The following is a 24,208-nucleotide window of genomic DNA, read 5'->3' on the forward strand; positions in this document are numbered from 1 at the left end:
TTGCAGTGACTCCCTGCTCTTCTCTGTATCAAATCAGACATGCTCAGCCGGCGAGGTGTACTCACTCATTCTTTTATACCCTCCTTTCTTTCCCTCCCTCTGTGTCACAAAAACATTATTGATGTCTGCTAACCCATTTCAGAAATCACAGTGAATGAAAAAAGGGTGCATTCAATAAAATCATTAAAGCTATGCAATGCATTTAAAAGTGTTATCTCAAAAAATGTGTCGTTTTGGTGTTCGTTTTTACAGACAATATGTAACAGTATAGTGTCAAGGCAGTCCCCATTAACTAAGCTCACAGGTAAAACTGAGTACAATGTGAAAAGCCTCATCTTCAATACAGTAGTCTTCAATAACCTGGTGCATTAGATTCTATGTAAAGTGTTAAATAAAATCCAAAGTTGTCCCTTTATTGGTAATGCTCCAATGACCGGCTGTTGTACACATAAAAAAGGTACAATGTAGATTGTGTGCAATTCAGTAAGATCCTGTGTGTTTACATGACAATAGACTATATGCCACTGTCTTATTCAGATTTCTATGAACTAGAATATTGGCATATACAAAATATAAAGCCTCCCAGTGTTGCTATGTAAAGTTCAGTCAGTTTTAGGCCTACAGTCTGTAGCGTAAGATGTAAAAACGTTCTGCAGTCAGTGCGCTGAGCCAGAGTCCATCTAGGCTAATAAGGAAGGACATGCCGGTGCAGTTGTGTCATTCAGTGCTTAAACTGAATTATCCTGATTTAGAGCAGAGAGAGTACTAACATGAACGATATGAGCCCAATATGAGAGAAAGCTGATGACACAAGAGGTGTGGAGCAAGGTTTAAACGTGCAGCGGACCCACACACCTCCCAGACTGTCCCACACTCGGCAGTAAGAGCAAGCAGAGGCTTTGATCTCTATCTGAGCTGCTTCAGGAAATGAGCTCCGTATTAAAATCCTCCGTGACACACGACCCCAGAGCTGAGCACAGCACGCTGTAAAAACAGAAACACAAGTCCCTCGCGCGCGCACACCGACACATCTGAGCACCCTACACTCCACAGGAAATTAAAAACCTTTTAAAACTACCCGTAAACCACAGAGGCGGAGAAATGAGAAAATAATCACTGATTGTTTGCAGCGTTTTAAAGTGGACCGGTGAAGAATTTGACGACTGCTCTCAGTCTTTTGCTCCTGATGACTTCTTTTCGTCATGCACTCTCATGGTATTTTCCAAAACAATATGCAAAAAAAAAAAAAAAAAAAAAAAATTAAGCCCCTTTGCAAATAAAGGTCAATCATTTAAATATGGAGGGTAATAGTTTTAATAAATATATTCTAATAAGAGAGTCCAGTTTAGTTCAGAAAGGACCCTTCAGAACAATGTGCAGTGCAACATTTCCCAACTCATATCAAGTTGTTTTAGTAACATTTTGGCACACTGTAGGATACCAAAATTGTGTTTCATGCTGAATACAGACTAGTGCACTTGAAATCAGTCGAGTCTTTATCTGCCCTGCATTAAATAATAATTAGCTTACTTTAAAAGCTCTGTGAGTGATGTATACATTCAGAATATTAATGATTCATTAATTATCACAGTTTAAAATGCATTCAGTGAGTCATTCACACACATGGTAGCAGCATCTAATCATTTCTGACAAAAGAATATAAAGACTTTGGACTGGTTTTGCAGGCCATATGATGCCCTTGTTATAAATAAGTATAACGATGCCCCCTAGTGGTCATTAGAGGTCTAGTTAGAGGAGTTTATTTGAGGATTTTATTGGTTCTTTTAAATTAAAATCATCCAATCACGGCATTCACTGCTTTAGATATGAAGGTGTTTAATCAATAGTTAAAAATATAAATTGCTGATATCTGTTCAATCAATTGTATATTTAATATGAACCTTGACAGGAATGAAAAACGAGGATATAAGAGATTAAAGAACGTTCAGTAGCATAGCGATTGGTCAGATGACGAAACGTCTTTCTTGAAAAGTGTTTCAATAATTTTATTTTATTATTATTATTATTGTTTTGAGATTTGTGAAAATTACCTGATCTGGGACCTTTACAGGGCATGCCATTGTCTATCCCTCACAACCTCGTTAATCTGCATTTAATTGAATGTGGCGTCTAACATACAGTAGCCTACGAAATATTAAAGCCAGTGGCAGCTGCAAACAAATGCAACTTCATTTTGTTAATTTTTGTGGATCATACTATATTTATTTAAGGAAAATGACATTTGCATTCATAGTTTGTTATATAGGCTAATGTAAAGACGTTTTTTATGTATTTCTTTATTTTTGTAACTTTAAAAACAATTTATTCTTTTTGAAAGCATGACACGTCTAGTACAGTGTGCGAGGACATCATTTATGAATCATAACCCACAGTAATTGGCTAGTGAGTGTATTTTTCTGAAAATTTTAAGAAGAACCTTCAAATTAAAAGCCGTAAAAACTGTTTATACCTCTTTATAATATATAGCTCAATTGCAGTGTAAAGTAGCCTGATATTACTCTGGAAGCTCTAGACAAACACACCGAACTCTTTTCTGAACACGCCTGCATGTGGAGTATTTAGTTGTACCCATGCAGGAGTCCCAGATGACTGTTAAAGACACTGGAACTAAATATGGTCTGACCCGGACAACAACAGGTACATGTAAATCTCATAAACACTGGCTCACTAGAGAATCTCAGCTGTACGCTGTCCTTCTGTCAAATGTTGTCTAATCCTGACATTTTTGCTTTTGAATAATTTGATAATTTTTTGCCAGGTTAACTGGTTTAATTTCCTTGAATGTTGCTTATAACAATGAGATCAATGACATGTAAGAGTGTCCATGATAAGGAAAAGGGTAAAATATATATATATATTTTTATTTTTTATGTAAAAACATGTGCCAAGTTCTTGGAAATGCAACCTTTAAATTGCTGTTGATTTTATATGGTTTTCAACAATGCATGTGCATATATGCATCTCATTATTTTCAAAAATAAATAAAATAACAAATATATATTTATAATAAATAAAAATAAAAATATATATATAATTATTTAAATATACTTTTCAAGGTATAAAAAGTTTGCATTTTTTATTTATTATTATTAATAATAATTATTAATTATTGAATATTAGGGTTTTGGTGAGTTGCACCACTTTACACTATCACAACCTACACAAACCCTGTCATATAAAGGTCAGGTTATCTGATATGTGTCCTGCATGTTGTGTGTGTGTGCGTGTGTGTGTGTGAGTGAGTGAGTGAGTGAGTGAGTGTTTTATTATTACTAATTAAAGCAGTTTGTTAAAATAATACAATTAAATACAATTATATATTTTTTTAAATTATAAAATGAATAATAATAATAAAAGGCAACAATGTAAAATTACTTAATGTTTTAAATAAACAAATTTTAAAAAATGAAATGTATTTTAATACAGAAATTTACATCACTGACCCGGAAAAATAATGCAGTGAACCTTTAAGGTTTTTAAAAGTGCCATTTTTTTTAATAATCTGAAGAAAGAAAGAAAAAGAAACAAAAAACCTCTGTAAAGGACCTTTTGTGCGATGGAAAGATTTAAATTTAAAAGCTCTTCATGCCACCGCTAGGGGTCCTCCGCAAACTTCCAGGAGGCCCCAGTAAATCCTGAAATTAATATAATTTAATATAATCTAAATCGAAATGCCTAAAAAACACTGAGATGTGAATATTTAATTACTTCAATACTCATTTATTCATACCAATTACAACAAAAGTGGAAAAAGGTTGGTCAGAAAGGTCACTGATATTGACACTGTAGATTTACCTGCCAGTTTAGTGCAGATTGTTGTAATTCCAGATAATGGGATGGTCACTGCTCCGTGAGGTGATCTTATGGCATATGACTTTATTAACTATGTGACGGCCGAACCAGGCGTCCCCGGTGGGCCCAGCACCATCTCGTGCCACGGCCGCCCTGCGTCACACTGGAGATGAGCTGCTCACTCGCGTCCCCATCTTCTTTTTCTGCTGGCCGCATGTTTTCCAGGACGTGATGTCCTGAACGTCCTGCTCGACCCTCGTTTCCATTCTGGATGAGCACTTTGCACCCACATGACTTAGAGAGCTCGCCTGGAGCGCAGCACTATCTGTGTTTGTTCTTTCTGGACAACTGGCACTGCATTGCCAGGAAAGGGGCATGTCTGATGTACTGCCCCAGATTCAGGAGTGCGTGCAGCTACATAGAGAGGGTAATCTGCCCAGAGATCAGGGACAGAGGAGGATGGGTACGTGTCAAGGGTCACAGGAGGTCTCTTCTCGTTAAGCCTCAGGACACATTTGGTTCCATTCTGAATCATTCTGATTTATTATTGTCGCCAAATGCTATGAATCAGGTGTTTCAAAAATACTGGAGTAAAATCTGCAGATCTGGAACAGCACATTTAAATATTTTGGTTCCTGCCATGATTTCAGCAAAATAAATTACCAAATTCACGGTTTCTTCTATTTAATCTTCATTTGAAATATTTCGTTATCATTCTTACGATTCCTTTTAGTTTTAGGTTTTTTTTCATATCTCTTAAGTACAGGAAAATAATTAGAAAGTAGCTTATACGGTACTGCAGTATCGCCCTTATTTTTACCGTAAGCACGAATGTGTAAGGCTTACAGTTATTTTAGTAATTTTCCAAGTATTTTACCTTTACAAAAACTGTCCCTTATATACTGCTGATTGTGCAAACTGGCATTTGTTATCAAATCATATCATATCATATCATATCATATCATATCATATCATATCTTATCATATCATATCTTATCATTTAATTTAATTTAATTTAATTTAATTTAATTTAATTTATTTATTTTGTAATCAAACACACTGGTTTGTTTTACCGTTTAGTGCACAAGCAATGTTTTGTTATTCACTGGCGATTAATTACTCGGAAACCTCGCACATTCGCAGAAAATATCTTACTTTTGCGCTGAAAAAAAATAAGGTGGATTATAATTATTTTTTAAATATATAATATTGTGTACTGCTCTCGGTCAAGTTTTATCAGAAGCAGAATCTTGTAGATCATGTGATGAGGGTGTGCAGCTGGTCTCTGCTTCTGCTGAGGGAGAACGAGAGGAAACAGAGTCCCACAGCGCCATCTGCTGAGAAGATGTAACAAGGACACTCATGAATCGTTTGTTTGGTTTGTGGTAAGATTAAGATAACGTATTTCAGGATTACTAGTTTTGAAACTATGGACACTGACTAATTGTTATGTAACTGCTATGAATACCCCCCCCCCCCATAATCACCATGTTACCACCATTTGTTTCCAGTTTGAAGGGATGTAATCATGACAGCCACAGAGCCGCTGATGACCTCATTATTATACTGAAGCTAAAGACACTATAGACACACGACTGATGCATTTCTCATCATCTCAAAGACCCTTTGATATTATTTAATATAGTTCACTCTAAAATTAATATTGTCATTTACTCACTCTCATGTCATTCCAAATCTGGAAGACTAGATTTCATTTGTGATATAGATATTTTTATTTTTTAGATATTTTAAGAATTGTATGTGTTTTTGTTTATACAGTGGATACTTTCTCATTTCATCATCTTTTGTGTTTTACAGGTTTGGGAAAGACATGAGAGCGAGTAAATATTCTTAAATTTCCCTTCTTTTCTTATTGTGCTTGTTTATACAAAACTCAATTTATTAAGGAATATTAAATAAATAATCCTCATATGCATATGAATGAATACATAAAAACACAAGATCTAATCTTATACCTTTCCAGTCACTACCCAACTCCCATGTTATTAAGTTTGATTTCAAAACCTTAATATATGTATATATTGTTCATATCTAGGTTCATATTCATAGATGAATTTACACAAGTGTTCAAAAGGATTAAACAATATTTATCAAGGTCATATTAAATTTTCTTTCATGTTATCAGCACTAGCCTTAATGCACGACTAGAAGGATGGTAAAACTTGCATATGTGGAGGTTATATAATTGGTGACGGTTGAAACTTAAGACTGGTAATGTAAATAAACTTTCTGCATGTGATCGGTTTATTTGATGTCTAGAGGCAATCCCAACTGGTTTGACAAGGATCTGCCTCTGTATGTGACCAGTGAAGAATGAGGATGGGTTCAGATAATTTCATTCATATTTGCAAAGTGAAAATTACGGAAATGAAGAGAGAGACATTTTAACAGAAGAAGCTTTTAATGACATCTGTACAAATAAGAGGCAAGAACAGAAAAAGAAAATTGAGCTTTGGATATTTTTTCCTTGTACATGAGCAAAATGATACAGCCTGGAAAACAACACTTATATATGAAGAGACTTAAGCCAGCTCTTCCTCTCCCTCCTCCTCAAACTCGCCCTCTTCCTCTGCGGTGGCGTCCTGGTACTGCTGGTATTCGGACACCAGGTCGTTCATGTTGCTCTCGGCCTCGGTGAACTCCATCTCATCCATACCTTCTCCGGTGTACCAATGCAGGAAAGCCTTGCGCCTGAACATGGCTGTGAACTGCTCGGAGATCCTCTTGAACAGCTCCTGGATGGCTGTGCTGTTGCCGATGAAGGTGGCGGCCATCTTGAGCCCACGGGGCGGGATGTCACAGACGGCGGTCTTGACGTTGTTGGGGATCCATTCGACGAAGTAGCTGCTGTTCTTGTTCTGAACGTTGAGCATCTGCTCGTCCACCTCCTTCATGGACATGCGGCCGCGGAAGATGGCGGCGACGGTGAGGTAGCGGCCGTGACGTGGGTCGCATGCGGCCATCATGTTCTTGGCGTCGAACATCTGCTGCGTGAGCTCCGGTACGGTTAGGGAGCGGTACTGCTGGCTCCCCCTGCTGGTGAGAGGAGCGAAGCCAGGCATGAAGAAGTGGAGACGAGGGAAGGGCACCATGTTTACAGCCAGCTTGCGCAGATCTGCGTTGAGCTGGCCGGGGAACCTGAGGCAGGTGGTGACTCCGCTCATGGTGGCGGAGACGAGATGGTTGAGGTCACCGTATGACGGTGTGGTGAGTTTGAGGGTGCGGAAGCAAATGTCGTACAGAGCTTCATTGTCAATACAGTAGGTCTCGTCTGTGTTTTCGACCAGCTGGTGGACCGACAGCGTGGCATTGTATGGCTCTACTACAGTGTCAGACACTTTGGGCGAGGGCACCACGCTGAAGGTGTTCATGATGCGGTCGGGATACTCTTCACGAATCTTGCTGATGAGGAGGGTGCCCATGCCAGAGCCGGTGCCTCCACCAAGAGAGTGGGTGAGCTGGAAGCCCTGCAGGCAATCGCAGCTCTCGGCCTCTTTACGAACCACATCCAGGACGGAGTCTACCAGCTCCGCTCCCTCAGTGTAGTGGCCTTTAGCCCAATTGTTTCCAGCACCACTCTGGCCTGTTGCAACAGTTAAAGCATTTAATTTCACAGTTTTACTTATTTATTTTATTAAATAGCATTTAATGAAATAAACAGCAATACTTACCAAAAACAAAGTTGTCTGGCCTGAAGACCTGACCGAATGGTCCAGATCGCACAGAGTCCATGGTACCAGGCTCCAAATCCACCAACACGGCACGGGGCACATATTTGCCCCCTATGAGAATACAAAACGTGGTTAAAAAGACAATGGTTTACAATCATATATTTTCCATAACATCTGCGCTCACTCAGTAGTCTTGATGTGGACATACCTGATGCCTCGTTGTAATAGACATTAATTCTGTCGAGCTGGAGGTCGCTGTCACCGTGGTATGTGCCGGTGGGATCAATACCATGCTCATCACTGATAACCTCCCAGAACTAAAACAAAAATTATAAATAATATTAGATGACTGGAATTCAGAGGACTGACTGAAAAACTACAAGGTAACAATTAATAACAATAATATCCATGCATGAAAGATTTAAAAGTAACAATGTGTTGTTTATATTGTGAGTTGAAATATTTCTCTAAAGCCATGCTTTTCAAATATTCACCGCGTGGGTCATCCAAAAGACGTCAACTGTTCACAAACTCCAACGCATGTTTCACATTAACATGCTGTTTGTCTCCATACAATGGATACAAAGTGCTTTGTACGTCTAATGCGCGTTTTAAATTTTAAATTAGTTTAGAATGTGTTACAATGTTGCAGACAATCGACGTTCTTTAAACTCCTCCCGCGCAAAACTCGCGCGCGCGGCACGCACGCCGGTTGGCTGAGATCCATTTCCGGCACCGTTACGAACTAATCGATTTATCGGGCCCCAATTTTCTTTTTAAATATATATAAATGTATTTGAACTAGCAAGTCTAAGTTTTCTTTAGCCTGTTAATATTTATTGTAATTCTAACATTAAAAAAAATTGCAATGGCTGGGTTTAGACCGTAATTATCTTTCACTTCCTTTTGTCGCAGTGCAGTGAATCTCACAAAGGGAAACACCAGACAGACAGGTGAGGACTAACAGAAGGAACGAACATTTAAATATACTACTAAATGTCGTGGTCTTAGGTTTAACAAACATTTGTAAAATAAAAATAAAACTCGAAAGAGGAAGCAATAGGTAGGTATCCTAAATTTTATTCAGATTAGATCAGATCATCCGCTTTAGGCGACTCGTAATTGACTGCACACAACACAATAACGTTACATGAGATAAAATAAAAATAGATTTGTTTAACAAATATCTCAGTAATCTAATATACCGCAGTAAGTATGCTATTTTTCTATATAACGTTACTCTACATTATAAACCAACAACTATGAGTTTTACAGAAAAAAACAGACCTTGGCTCCGATCTGGTTACCGCATTGTCCGGCTTGAAGATGCACGATTTCCCTCATTTTTATTCTTAAGGTAGAAGATATGACAAGGTGGTAAGCCCTTTTCTTTCTTCAACTGGCGGTGGGGTCGGAGACTTCCCCCATATAAATAGACTGACAGTCCCCGCCCCAGACACAAGGTTCGTGTATGTATCAGCTCGCGATTAGCTGTCTTTGAAGAGCCCGCCCAGATGTGTCCTTCTGCCCAATCACAGTCCAGACCGAGAATGCTGATTAGCCCTCATCGACTGTCAGTCAAATTTAAAATCAACGTATGATTTTTTTTTTTTTTACGGCAGTAGGCTACTTTGTTTTTTTAAAAAGGAAAAGAAAATAGTTGACATAGCTGAGAAGCAAGTCTTGCAATGAAGGTGAAAATCGCACACAAAAGCTTGGTTGTTTATGCTTCAGAAATATTATGCGTGCCAAGACTCTCAGTGGCTCAGTTTGATTACAGGAAGGAAGTAAAATGTAAAATTATATTTAGAGAAGTAGGTAATGGCTAAATATCATAACATAAATACACAACTATGTAAGATACTGTAGAATATTTAACAAACAAACAGTGTTTATCTACAATTTCTCTGTGTTAAATCAAAGCGATTAAACATTCATGTTAATTTTTCCTGCATTTTAGACACTGTTTAGTGGCTTGGTAGCAAATATTGGCCTCTTCAGTTGACTCCTTCCTCTGTTTTCCAGCTATGGTTTATAATTAAATTCTGCCCACTTGACATAAGAAAAGAGTGAGCGGAAACTCCCTTGTGTAAAAGAAGTACATACATTTCAAAGCATACTTTATAAAAGAGTACTTAAGTAAATGATATACTTTGAAATATTATACTGTGAACTGAATGTAATATTTTCAGACTCATAAATGCTTGATAATTGCAATTAAATGCAATTATAGTTTAAATAAATAATTAGTGTTTTTGGCATCACTTAAGTAGGATGAAAGTACATCATTATATGCAATTTAATTATTATTTAATTATAGGTTAAAGTATAATATGTGCATATTTGTATGTTAGTCAACAAATAAGTGTGCTTCTTTAAAGCCAAAATATTTGAAAATAAAAATGTATTTAATTGGATAAAATTTTTACAAAGTGCACTTTCTTACAAAGTGTAAGTGTGTTTTAAGTATTGAAAATGACCTCTCTTGTAAGTTTACTTAAATTGCTTTCTTATTTCATTGCTTTTATATTAGATTAGATTATACAAGTGCACAAATAAGCACAGTTCTGTTTCAAATGGTGAGAAACGTTCTCTTGTCAAAGAGAAAAAGCAGCATACGTGATTATGATGTTTATTAAGATTTTTAGTAACATGAAGCCCTTTTGCAGTTATTCTAAAAAATAAACGATGAAGTGTTTATTAGTGTCTGTGTGTGTGTGTGTGTGTGTGAGTGAAAGTGAAAGTGAAGAAAACATAATGTAATTATATTAAGGTTTCATGTTTGACAGGCAGACACTGTTCTGGTTTGAGTGCAGTTCTATTATTATGGTAATAATACAATGCATGGTAATATAATCTGCTTTGGCACAGTTGGTGTGAGAGGCTGAGAGAATGAGAGTGTGCCCTGCTGTAGTCCTCCTGCTGTATCATGGGCAAAGTCCTCAGGATTTTACAGGCCTGACCAGATAAGATTGCAGAGGTAGATGGCACATTGATGCCTTTCTGGATTTAATAATCTGAAATGAGACTACTTATGTACAGTTCTCCTATTGTTTCACTACAAATGTCTCAGTACACTTAATCATGATGATAAAATCAGGTTAATTACAGTGAGTATCATATTCAGAACAAGAGCAATTAAATGAGTCGTGGCAGTTTCGTGAAGTTCTTTCAATGTTCATAAATCCAACTTTCTGGTTATGGTTATTTATATATAAATAAAGCAACTTACAATTGCTATATATGTCAGAGGACGCACGCCTCTGGAGCAGCTAGGGGTTAAGTGTCTTGCTCAGGAACACATTGGTGTGTCACAGTGGATTTGAACCCTGGTCTCGCACACCAAAGACATGTGTCTTATCCACTGCGCCAACACCACCATATATATACAGTACAGACCAAAAGTTTGGACGCACCTTCTCATTCAAAGAGTTTTCTTTATTTTAATGACTATGAAAATTGTAGAGTCACACTGAAGGCATCAAGGGCTATTTGAGCAAGAAGGAGAGTGATGGGGTGCTGCGCCAGATGACCTGTCCTCCACAGTCACCGGACCTGAACCCAATCCAGATGATTTAGGGGTGAGCTGGACCGCAGACAGAAGGCAAAAGGGCCAACAAGTGCTAAGCATCTCTCGGGGAACTCCTTCAAGACTGTTGGAAGACCATTTCAGGTGACTACCTCTTGAAGCTCATCAAGAGAATGCCAAGAGTGTGCAAAGCAGTAATCAAAGCAAAAGGTGGCTACTTTGAAGAACCTACAATATGCCATATTTTCAGTTGTTTCACACTTTTTTGTTATGTATATAATTCCATATATAATTCCACACCTGTTCATTCATAGTTTTGATGCCTTCAGTGTGAATCTACAATTTTCATAATCATGAAAATAAAGAAAACTCTTTGAATGAGAAGGTGTGTCCAAACTTTAATTGTTATGCTTGTGATTTTGTCATAATTTATTCCCCCTCATGTCAGAATCATAAAGAACGAGCTTCAATCTTTTTATGAAACAACAGTCTTCTCTCTGTTGATGGATGCTTGACTTTGCCAATCATTTTCATTGTTCATATTTTAATGTAGGGCGTTTAATTCTAATTAGTTTCTTAGGGGGATTCACACTGACTTTCACACAACAGCCATCTTACTGTTGCAGTAAATGACATGAGATACATGATTAGACAGAGACATTAATTGGACACACCCCATCTATCTGTCTCTCTTCACACTAGTCCCATTCATAGACAACACATCCTGCGATCATTTACAAATTGCATAAAAATTAAAGCACTCATTTATGACATCCTCAATGACCCTTTGTCTAAAAGAAGTAGACTTTATCATATTTTAATAATGAGTACTTATTATAGAAATAATATCCTTACAAATTTATATTTAAGTTAATATATTGTTAATGTAATTGCAACTTAAATAACACTGCAAATGTGTTACATAACTTTATCAACAAGGTTTCAACAGATACATTATATTTCCCTATATATTTTAGCTTACCATAAATGCAGTACATTCAGCATTAAACATTTACATATTTCAAAAGAAAAAAGTGTAGAAAAAAGTTACAGTTCAGAAAAAAATTCAGCTCACACTTAATTAATTCACTTCAGTTAAAATAGTGAGAACATACAAATAAGTGTCCATCTTTAAAGCACATACACAAATCAGAAATACCTTTAGTCCGTTATTATATACTCTGAAGCCTGTTTGTGTGCTTGTGTGTGTATTGGGTAAAGCAGACATATAGTGCTTGACTCTAACACTTCATTAGTCATGAGTCACATCTCAGTGTGGAATATGAACAGCTGTTTCTCACAAGAGCATCAGCTGTCGATGGGAAATTCACCCAGATACAAGATAACAGGTTGCACTGTGCACGTCAATAACTCTTAATCAGTCTTTCACCACTGTACGTAACACATTACAACCGCAGTGCAGCATGAATAGCTGAGTAAGATGCACTTAATGTTGTTTACTATTTTGGAACAGCTCGTGGAAACCCGCTGGTCTTTGGCTGTTGTACAGTGAACCTGCCCCCCCCCCCCCCCACACACACAGCAGTCAGGAGCCTGAGTCATGGCCTCATCCCCTCAGATCACTTCACAGTCAGCTGCTGCAGACACCACTGCTTAGGCTCAGCAGAAGGCTTCGTACACACAATCACAAGTGTATTTGTCCACAACATTAAGCTCTTTTTATACAGTTCTGACTAGAGGTCCCAAAATCTGTAACTCAGTTGTAAGTGCTCATGAGAAAAACAGGCCTGTAATTATCTCTGGTTTGCCCTATTATTTGAGGTCAGACTCTACCGACTAACAGGTCCACAGAATTCAAATGAAGAAGTTCCTGCATTGTGTTTGAAAGATATAACAACAAGTTTGACTGCAAATGTGATGAATGAGACAATAGCTGTTTCAAAACCTCAGGTTTTATGTTAGCGTGTTGCATAATAATCATAAATTACATCACACACGAATGTCAGGTAAAACTATTTTATAGATAATTTTCTGTATTTATGTATCATTGATTATTATCTGTGTTGTTTTAGTATTACTGATGTACTATTTTATTTGTATTAATAATTTGAGTAATTAGTTATTTTTTATTTTCAATTTAATTTTAGTCAATTTTAAGTTTTAGTAATTTTGTTGTTTTGTTTTTTATTTATACGTACATATGTGACCTTAGTTTTTTTATTTTTATTTGTTTTAGTTATTTTACATCAAGTAATTTAGTTTCAAGTTACACAAGTTAACTAGCTCAAATAATTAATTATATTTTATTTCACTTAAATTGTGTGTGTATATATATATATATGTGTGTGTGTGTGTGTGTTTGGGGTTGATAAGATTTTATACATTGTTTACATCTGCAATTGTTTGCATAGAAAATAGAAAAATAACAGTAAGAACAGTAATATTGTGAAATATTAAAAGTGAATATATTTGAATATATTTCATATAATTTTGTGAAAACAATGAAACATTTTTCAGGATTCTTTGATGAATAGAAAGTTCAAAGAGCACCCTTTATTAAAAAAAAAAAAAATATATATATATATATATATATATATATATATATATATTTGTATTGCATTTATTGTGTCTATTATATTATATAATAGGCACATTATATTATATAATAGACAGATTATATTATATTACTCTGACATTCATGCTTTGGCAGCATGCCTACAATGTCGTAAAATGCTGTGTATATGCAGGCAGAATACTAGGTTAGGTTAATGCTAATGTTAGCTATTTAGGCTTTGTAATCCACAGAATGATCCTCAAACAGTCATGAAAACACCAGGGGAGCAGATAGAGATCAGGAAGCTTTGGTCAGCAACTGTAGTGAAGCTCAAGATGGCAGGAGGCTAATTTGCACATGTATGAGCAATGCACCACAATTGTAGTAAATCATTTACATGAACTGTAAGTCAACCGAGTCACATTTCATGTTGAACTTTCTTTTGATGTGCTTGAATAAATGTTATAGACTCACTAAAGAATGAGCCTTTTCCTTGCTGTTAAACTGGTAGTCCTCTTCTCTTTTGCAGCGGTCAGTGTGCATTACGTGTTGGGTTATGCAGACACACAGCTGTGGGGGTTGAGACTCATTGAAAGCTGCCCACATCTGATTGAGTCTTGCTCTTACAGTCTCTCTAGGGAAGTGCAGGCAGGATATAAGCTCTGATGGTAATGCAAGTGGACTGTCCCACCCCTCTGCTCTTCTCTGCAGTCGATGCTGAAGAAAACCTTGGAGATGTATACTGAAGAACACAGATGTATGCAGATATAGCCACTGATGCAGTGATCCACAACTCTGGCGATAAATAGCATGCTTGTAAAACTGGGATTTCTTACTGTAAAGTGTAATGGTAAGGCACATTTTACTTTAAGTGCTTGAGCATTTCTTGTTCTGAAGGCCTTGGGCTTTGTTGAGGGATCCTTACTGGTTTTAGGGGGAGGGTTTTGCATCTTCTCAATCAATAGCAAGACATTATTATGGATCAATGGCCATTAGTGTGCCATGAGCCGTTCCCTAATCTAAGGAAGGAGATCATTTGCAATAGGCTGCCGGCAAAACATCTGCTGTATGCACAATATGGTGGTTATTTGTTTTATATATTTATAGCAAGAATCATTACCAGCTATGTTTTGCTGGTCCTACCAGCATAAATCAATTTGACCATTTAATGCAAATAACTGATTTAAACCTGTAAAACATCTAATAGATATGTGCTGCCTTTTCATTTAGATTCTAATAATGTCTTGTGTTGAATGAACACAGCCGTAGACCTTTAATGGAAGGCATTTAAAACATTTGTTGGAAATACTAAACAAGTCCTCGCCCATGTTTCCCTTACAAGTAACGGTGGCTCCCTCTAGTGTTAGGAAAATGTTACTGTGACATGCATTGACAGATTATGAACTTTTACTGAAAACACCCGAGAAGTTCCTCTCTGTGCTTAATGTCACGTGCTTTGAGTGGATAGCAATCAAAAAATCAGTGTTTTTAAAAAATAGCAGATTGATAATTCAGTGCTTTATAAAAAATTTAATAATTGTCAATAGTTGTGTCATGCTATTTAACAAGATCATGCAGTACAACTGTCTATTGCCACTTCAGAATTTACCACATTTCAAAACATTTGTATGTTATAAATGAATATACGACATTATGCCTTTCATGATACCTGGAGTAATGATGCTTAAAGGGACAATAAGTAACTTTTTAGGTATTTTATTATCTAAAATCAATATTTTTATTCATAAATATGCCCTCAATGGTGTACAAATACCTATGCCAATGTTTAAACTAATCCTTGTAAATGAAGAATTTATTATCTTTATATACATGGGACGGGTAGGTCGACGGAGGCTTCCATGTAGTTCCGCCATCTTGCAAAACTATAATAGCAGAGAGGGACAAAAAGTACTAAGCCAACGCGTTTCCACAGCGCGTTTTCGGTCAGAGCCAGAAACGCAGGTGCAGAGCAGTGAGAGGCGCTTGAAACTGCACCGGCAAGTTTAAAAGTCTGGATTGCATTCTTATTATGGACCATACATATGCCACGCCACAGGAGAAGAAAACATCGTCGCCAAAACAGTCAAAAATAGAACGTAAAAGGAAACGTGACCTTAGATTACAGAAAACAAGAGTTAATGTCGGGGAAGCTTTTTCTAGGTGGAAAGAGCTAATGCTTGATAAAGATTTCATAAGAGACGCTGAACTGGCCAGTTTTCTTCTCGACAGGTAAGTCAGTGTTACAATCTATATTATAATATTTTTTTTATATCTAACAATGCATATAATTCAGAAAATATAACGAATAAATTAGACATAACTACTAATTACAATATTTCATTTTTTCCACAGTCAGTAATTCATACTGTAACATTCGTTTGTTAGTTGTCATTTTGCAGTTTGTTTGAAATAACACACCTGTTCACCTGAAGGAAAACTCGACGAAGTGCTATTAGAAGACATCCTGTCAAAGCTTTTTGGTACATATCGCCTACCGTAGATGCAACGCGCATTTGAAAAAGCGAGGCGCTGGCGAGCAAATTTAGTTTGAATGCAAAATACAATTTCCCCACTAGATGGGAGTAATTCCTGCTTAGTGTCCCTTTAAAAATTATTTCAAATGGAAAACATTTAAATTGTAATAATATTTAAAATACAATTGTACATATATTAAAATGTAACTGTCCTACATGTTTGAGCAGTAATTGAACTCTAAAACAAACAAGCACAGGGAGGAATGCTATTAATGGCAGATAAATAACATATTTAAATATAATACTCATGTCTGCTTTTGCTGCCAAATCTATTACTAAGGATAATCTTACAATTATATTGGCTTTTCAGTGGATCAGCGGGCTTGAGGACTGATATCTGCTCTCAGCAGCTGTTATGGTGATTAGAGCTTATGAATATGACAAGCCTGTTGAAATAAATTAGACAAGTATGTTGATCTCATGTACATGTGTGCTACAGAAATAGCACTATCAGTCAGATTCAATACAGAAATCAGTGGATGCTGTGTACTCTTATTTTTACTTAAAACTCACATAATAATGTAAAAATGGAGGATTACATGAACTTGCTCATAAAAAATGCTATTATGGAGAGATTTATCTTTGTGGGAAAAGATAATAACTAAATTTGCTGCAATGCTGCTTTTAGAGCAATTGTTGAGATACTCAGTTACCATGTGATGAGGGTTTAAACTCAAAATACTGGTCTTCATTTTAATGATAATGCACAATAATTTAACGATAATGCAGAACATACAACAATAACACAAGAAAGATCACCAATTCAGTCAGCATGGTGTGATATTAACTTAAGCAAACTGATGTTAGTGATGCTGACAAGCATGTCTTTAGTGTGTTTCACCTGTGTGTTAAGTGCAGCTTCCAGATGTGCTGCTGTCAGTCTGGATTACATGAAGAAGAAAGTTCAACACTCTTACTTCGACAATGAAACAAAAATGTGACTTTTAACAAAGTTATTTTTGCTTATTCGTATGGTTAAATTAGCTCATTGAAGGTTAGCAGCAAAGACACTGGTTTCAGCATCATTACTCCAGTCTTTAGTGTCACATGATCCTTCAGAAATCATCCTAATATGATCATTTGCTTATCTTTGTCACTCTTTATCAATTTAATGCATCCTTGTTGAATAAAATAATTAATTTCTTAAAAAGAAAACACACAATGTAAACTGTTAAATCTTACTGACCCCTACATTTTATTGTTGCTAAAAGTACATTATAGATAGCAAGCAATCGTTTGAAGACTCATCTTTACTTAGACATGAGGTAATGTCAAACATCTTCGTTTGAAACTGATGTTGATTTATATTTCATTTTACATTTATAATGCCCTCAAATGGAAATTGCTATTTTATTGTGTTTAATATTGAGCATATTGTCTTAAAGCCTTTACAAAATGCTAACATAAAACACACATACAAATACCATGTATAATTAAATATATAGATTCTCTTTTACTATCTTACCTTATTTACAAGTCACCCCAATGAGCATCCATTCAGTGTTGTTGGCTTTTTCCAAGTCCTTTACTAAGAAAATATGTAAAAATAAAGCTGCCTCTTCTTTTTATTCACAGGAAAACAGTCAGATGGGTTTGTTTGGCGTGGTGTTAGGAAGCAGAGTGGGCTTTTCTGTTGCGTTTCGCCCGTCGGGTCGGTGGAAAGCTGATGAAATCAAAGTGTTTGGGTTGGTCCGAGTTTGGGAAGGGGAGCGGTCCTTTGTGGAGGCGCTTGATGAAGTGAACCTCCCGCTGGGTCTCCCTGGTTTTGGAAGCTTTGATGGGCCGACCCTTTCTGCTGAAGGCCATGTACCAGCCCTCATATTTAGCGTTCTGGAAAGCAGTGTAGTTGTTCTCCAGGACGATCTCTGTGAAGATGCAGTCCCTTCCTCTGCCATTAGGCTGTGATAAAGAGAGAAGAAGACTCTTATTTGCCTGATCTTTAAAGGGGTCTATGACGTTGCTAAAAATAACATTATTTTGTGTATTCAGTGTAATGCATTGTGTTTATGTGGTTTAAGGTTCAAAAAACACATTATTTTGACATAATGTTCATTATTGTTGCTCCTTTATGCCCCGCCTTTCTGAAATGTATAGTTGTTTACAAAGCTCAATCGGTCTGAAAAGCGTGCTGTGCTCTGATTGGCCAGCTATCCAGTGCGTTGTGATTGGCCGAATACCTCAAACCTGTGATGGAAATGTTACACCCCTCCCTATACTGTGATGCTGTCTCCTGGCATCCTGTTGTAAATACAACTTAATCAAGGATTTCTAGATGTGTCCTCTTCTGGAAGACCAAACAAAGTAGTTTCCCTTTCACAACGAAACACACAGCGTCTCCACGAAATGACGGCGGCAGCAACAGCGACAATAAAAGTTCTGCCTCATTTCTTTGCATGAACATTTGCGTGGAATTAAGCAAATATTTCCACATAGTGACGTAGAGATGTGGGGGTGCTGACTCTTAACTTTAGTAAAGAATATCTCTTTGGATTTGATACTTTAGTCTTTGCAACTTTACAGATCTTCTTTATGCACCAACACTCCAAAGAGAAAGGAAAAATGTAAATCACATCAAATGATCCCTTTAATATCGAAACAGGTGAATAACTGTAAAATTAAGGACTTAGTAATTTACTAAATAACTCTTCATTAATGATCATTTACTTTAATAATACATTTAATTTACATGATATAATTTGGTAATTATAGTACATTTAAACAACACTTTTTCCACACAATGAAAAAAGTTTACAATGAATCGGCTGAATCAGTGTGATGCATTCTGACTTCATTCTCCAGACAGCAGCATCTACATCAAGACTGCTGAAAAGGATGGAGGAGTTGATGTCGTGGGAATGAATGAAGATCCAGCCATCAAAATCACGAAGCCTGTCTCTCAGAAGAGGATTCAGAAACGACAGCACCTTTTTCGTCGTGGGGGGAGAGAAAATCCCTCTCCTCTCCAAGCAACCCAGTAAAAGCCTGGGGAGGCAGTACATAGTAGAGACTTACAGAGAACCCTACGGGGAGAACCATGATGAAACAGCTCTCACAAGGTCTGGCAAAGATCGATCAAAGCCAACTCCCAGGGAAGTACAAGGTCTGGTACTAACAATGTACACTCTACAGGAGGGTGATGTGGTCACTGAAAATGAGTGAGATTCCCTCATCCACCGCAAGTAAGATGGATGGAAAAAACCAACGCATTCATCTGAAAGTGGTTGGGGCTGCCACAGTGCCTCTCTTAAAAAGGTCTTCTTCGGTATGAACACCCTCCAGCTGCCGTTACAATCCATCAGTTTGGGCTACAAGCAGGAAAAGACCAGGTTTGAGAGAGTCCACTGACCAGGCAGTAAGGAAGGCCGGAAGTGGAATGCCCAAACTGAGATTGACCAACCCGTCAGTCGTGAAAGCAACCACGTCCCGGGATCGATTACCGAATTGAACCCGGGTCAGGGACCTAGTAACATTGCGGGGTTCGACCCGGGACGAGCGCTGTGTGAACAAAAGCCAGATCTAATTCCGTGTCGAAGTGATGACGCGTGTTATCAGGCGACTCTTTTACCAGCTGTTTTGAAGGAAGATCAACGTTCGTGATGAAAACATATGTGCAAATGAAGCAGAGATCAGTTAGTTCCTCACTTTCCGCGCTGACGCAGAGATCGTTTGCTTGCTTCAGTGAAAGTATAACGTGCCTAGCTTTTCGACTCATGCATTACATGTCACGTGTCATTACGGGATCTTCAAGGGTTGTGTGTGAATGCACGCACATATACCAGGTCATCGCTGGCAGTGTGAAAGTGCAAAATCTAGCGACCTGGGAACAATTGCAGGAACACTTTACCCCTGTATTTGCCAGAATGGAGATCCACAACCACTTCAGCTTTATCAATGAAGACTGGGGGAGAAGAAACATCAGACCAAGAGAAACACCTAGGCCATTTTACCCTGCCCAGAAGTGCAATATGAGAGTCGACCTTGACAGGCAGCTCTGTTTCCCAGTCGAGATGACTGCTACATCTCTAAGAGAGGCAGGAGTGACCGGAGGGATCCTAAAGAAGGCTATCAGAGAGCAAGCGGAGGAGGCAGAGAAGGGGAGCTTTTGGCTCTGGCTGAGGAAGAAAGACAAGACAAGACAAGCTGCAGAGGTTAACATCTATCAGCTGCAGGGGGTGATAGGGAGAAGTCCCTGTAACTGCTCCACCACCAGGAGACGTTCCAGGATTAAAGGAGCGAAACGTTGGTGAATGGTGGTTCCTTCAGCTGACCTGTGGTGATTTCACTTCTCCTGATGCCATTCAAACCATCTAGATGCTGAGCTATGCTGCTCTAATACCTCAACCATCACAACATTTGCACAGCCAGTGAATTTTGTATTGTTAGTGTTTCGATAACTCCTTTTGTTTTGGCATAAGGGTGGTGATCGAATTTAAATTTTTAAGGAAGATGTGATTTGATTAATCTGACCAAATTTAGGGTTCTGTCACCACCTTTTAGACCAGGTATACAATCTTTTAGATGCCACATTTTTCATACATAAAAACCCAATAAACTGGACTTATACTATACCAGTTTAAAATTTAATTTGAAAAGTATATTGTTTCTATTAAATTTTTTTGGTACTCACTAAAGTATTATACTGTTATATGCAATGTTTTTTTTAAAGATGATTTTTAGATTCATATTCATTAATTTATAAATAAATACATTATAAATCTGTCAAAATTTTACTGGTTTACTTATTTTAATCTATTGATTTCAATTGAAATTTTAGCATTTATGTATATGTGTGCAATAAATTAATGTATTATTATACATACATACATACATATATATATATATATATATATATATATATATATATATATAAATTATTTCATAGAATTTTGTATTGGCCATTTATATAGGCTATTTATTTATAGATATGTTTTTATTTATTTGCTTATCTTAATTATTATTATTATTATTGTTATTATCATTACAATTGAGTTATTTTTACAATTTTTAAAAAGTTTTCCACTAAACTTTTCTATGGCCCCCTAGCACACCATTCCTGTCCCGGGGGGTCACCGGACCCCAATTTGGGAACCCTTGTTTTAGACAAAACTTTTACCCTACATCATAATTATCAAACTCCTTTTATGATGTTTAAAATCCAATTGGCTCAAAAGTCTGATACGCTTATAAAAATAAAAAACTACTTCTTCCCCAGAAAGCTCCAAGTAAGATGATGGTACAAACCTTGCCCACTAGTTTCCCCCTGCGGTTCATGCACAGGTATCTGCCACTTTCTGCTCCTTTGATCCGAACACGACTTCCGAAGGTGTCCGTCTCCACATAAAGTCTGGCTGTAATGCAGCACAAGAGTTAGCAAGAAACAAAATACTGGAGCCGTGAATAGATTTAACCATTTATCAAAACCATAAAATATACTACATACCCAGTTTAGTTTAACATTATTAAGTACAGTATATAAAGTAATTCTACCTGACCTGACCTGACCCTTGAAAAGTTGCTTGTGTTTGCATAATCCAATGTAATCAAGCTGATTCTGTCATGTTATAATTTAGATGTTGGTACAAGAAGCACATTTACTTTATTTTTGCTAATATATATATAGGCCTATATATATATATATATATATATATATATATATATATATATATATATATATATATATATATATATATATATATATATATATATATATATATATTAGCTATATCATGATTTTCAAGATGATACATAACCCACTGTGTTTCTGAAATCCCAGACTAGTCAAATCAGTCTCGTTTCCCCTTGCAGTTTGAAGCAAATTAACACATCCTAATCAACACAAAAGGTAAACGATTGGGCAAAGAAACGCCTTTTAAACTATCACAGCGAGGCCCTTTTCAGCCAATAAAGCAATCAGACGCGAGAAGAGCGCTATCTGCACCGAAACCTCCCGTGAGTGGATTACCGGAGATGAGATGAGTGCGCGCGCCTCACCGAAAGTGTTCCCGTCCTCGGCGGTGGCGCTCACTCTCCTGCCCGGGACCTGCACGTGTCTGCCGCTGGTCCTGCTGTACAGCTGATAGACTCGAACCTGCCGCCGGCTCAGCTGGTCCGTCACCGAGCCCTGGTCCCTCACATACTGCTTAAAATTAGGAGAAGGGTGATTCTTCTCCCCCTTTTCGGTGCAAAGGGAAAATAAGATCACATATATTTCTCTCTCTGTTGCTGGAATAGAGAACCTTTTATTGTTTTGTAAAGACCAGCAAGAACACTGATTTACCTCTAGTTTATAACCGAAGCAGCAGACTAAGTGACTAATATGTGTCAGAAAATGATTGGGAATTAAAGATCTAGAGCAGTGGTTCTTAAATAGGGACCCTGTTCCCGCCAGACGGCGAACTTGAAGGCGCAGAATGATTTTAAATAAGCTCTACATTAAAGTATTCGATATTGATTCGAATGCTATCATCACTCGACACGTGAACTAATCTCGTATTTTTTATTATGTCCCATCAACAAATGTTGTTTTAACGAAGAACAGGTAGTTTTTTTTTTTTTAATTTTATGAATATTAGTCGAATATTATAATATTTTAAAACTTTGTATAATATAACCTACTGTAAAAGTAATAAAGGAAGTATAATAGAGTCAAAAAGGCTGAGAACCACTACAATGTACTACATATTGCCAAAGGCGTGCTTTAAATATGACACACTTTAACTTGATAAAAAAGAAATAAATATTTACCTGCGCGTGACCCCACACCACGAAGAAGTGAAAAGAGCTACAAAGTAGAACACAATTAAGAAAAGTTAGTCAATATACTAAATATAAAAAATTACATATATGTAAATTAGATCATAGCACATTGTGTTACCTTCAGTACAGCAAATAATTTCTTATCAAAAAAAGAAATAATAGAATTAAACTGAAAAAAAAGAAAAGAAGAAAGAAACATTTGCAATAAAGTCCTTAAATCGGTTGCATGGTTATTTTGAGATCAAAAACGCTTTTAACAAGTCATCTGAAGTAAAGGGGGTAAAAAATATATAAACTTAATAAACGCAAATGTTCTTAGACTGTAACATTTCTATCTGCATCCTTAATTTTTTATATTTAAAACCTATCTATATAGCTACCATATATCTATATACTCACATGTACAAGCAGCGCTGATTTATTCCATACATTGTGGGAACGCAAAGTATAATGTAGTATCCAGGGTTCACCTGAATGATAATCCAGCTCTGTGATCTCTCGATTAAATGAGCGGAGTCAAATCCATACACGGCTAGATCTTCAGATGCGCGTCTCCGCGAAAACACACGCGGATAAATCCGATTTGGAAAAAAACGATCCACCTGCAGTCCAGAAGATTATGGAGATCCATCATATCTTTTTGTACGACGCAGATCGCTCTCTAAATCATAGTTTTTTATGATAATGGTGCAGTGGGTCCAGTGTTCTCTTGATATTGTGTTGGCACTGTCACTTGTGGAGAGGCGCAGCGCGCTCTGCGCGTCTGAATCCCTCACTGAGCCGATGTTAGACGTCAAGATCCCTCCCACGAGTGTTGCACCTTTTACCCTCTCCAGAGACTCCTGCACTTAAAAAAAAACCCTGAGCTGTGTTCTGTTAGATGAACTGCATGACCATGTGTGAGGCCTTCTAATTTGGTGATGGATGATTAATCTTTCCAAATGGACTCTGATGTCTTCAGATAATTCTCTGTATTTAATGCTTCAGAAAGGGGTGATGTTTGTTAGGGCCCATCTCAGCGTAGCTCTATCCACATGAAGGGGCCACGGCTCACACCTTTTGCTAACCTGGCAGCTGTAATGAGAAAACAATGGTGGCTTTTAATCACAGGACTCCATCAGGCTTTTGTTAGCTCACGCGGAATCAACATCAAGCACTAACGACATAACGTCAACAGGATGCTCGCTTTCCGACACATAGTTAAGTTGAATCACAGCAATTAGAGCTGTCTTGCAAGTGTGACTATACCAGAGCCACCACTTGGTCAACTCAAATAAAACTTCCCATGAACTTGTCCACCCTAGAAGAGTGAAACTCAAGGATTATATAGTGTCAGTCAGTGTTTCTTAACTGGTTTTGCTTCAGAACC

The 24,208-nt window shown here is 37.2% G+C and overlaps 2 protein-coding genes across 4 annotated transcripts; both read right to left on the reverse strand.

The window, feature by feature from the left end:
• Positions 1–6,216: 6,216 nt before the first annotated feature.
• Positions 6,217–8,989, reverse strand: LOC128018310 (tubulin beta-1 chain). The gene is made up of 4 exons (XM_052603759.1): positions 8,793–8,989; positions 7,714–7,822; positions 7,506–7,616; positions 6,217–7,417 (listed from the first exon to the last, which is right to left on the reverse strand). Exons 1-4 carry the CDS (start codon positions 8,847–8,849, stop codon positions 6,357–6,359), a joined length of 1,338 nt encoding a protein of 445 aa, XP_052459719.1. The 5' UTR covers positions 8,850–8,989; the 3' UTR covers positions 6,217–6,356.
• Positions 8,990–16,772: 7,783 nt separating this feature from the next.
• LOC128018312 (fibroblast growth factor 17-like) lies at positions 16,773–23,893 on the reverse strand. 3 transcript variants are annotated; one of them, XM_052603762.1, is made up of 5 exons: positions 23,239–23,893; positions 22,828–22,864; positions 22,075–22,219; positions 21,325–21,431; positions 16,773–17,982 (listed from the first exon to the last, which is right to left on the reverse strand). In XM_052603762.1, exons 1-5 carry the CDS (start codon positions 23,268–23,270, stop codon positions 17,692–17,694), a joined length of 612 nt encoding a protein of 203 aa, XP_052459722.1. In that variant the 5' UTR covers positions 23,271–23,893; the 3' UTR covers positions 16,773–17,691. The 3 variants fall into 3 exon arrangements, with proteins under 3 accessions (XP_052459722.1, XP_052459721.1, XP_052459720.1); XM_052603761.1 differs by having other exon boundaries at positions 22,075–22,222; XM_052603760.1 differs by having other exon boundaries at positions 16,774–17,982; positions 22,075–22,255; positions 23,239–23,892.
• Positions 23,894–24,208: the final 315 nt, after the last annotated feature.

This window comes from Carassius gibelio, chromosome A8, assembly GCF_023724105.1.
Source record: "Carassius gibelio isolate Cgi1373 ecotype wild population from Czech Republic chromosome A8, carGib1.2-hapl.c, whole genome shotgun sequence".
Taxonomy (NCBI): domain Eukaryota; kingdom Metazoa; phylum Chordata; class Actinopteri; order Cypriniformes; family Cyprinidae; genus Carassius; species Carassius gibelio.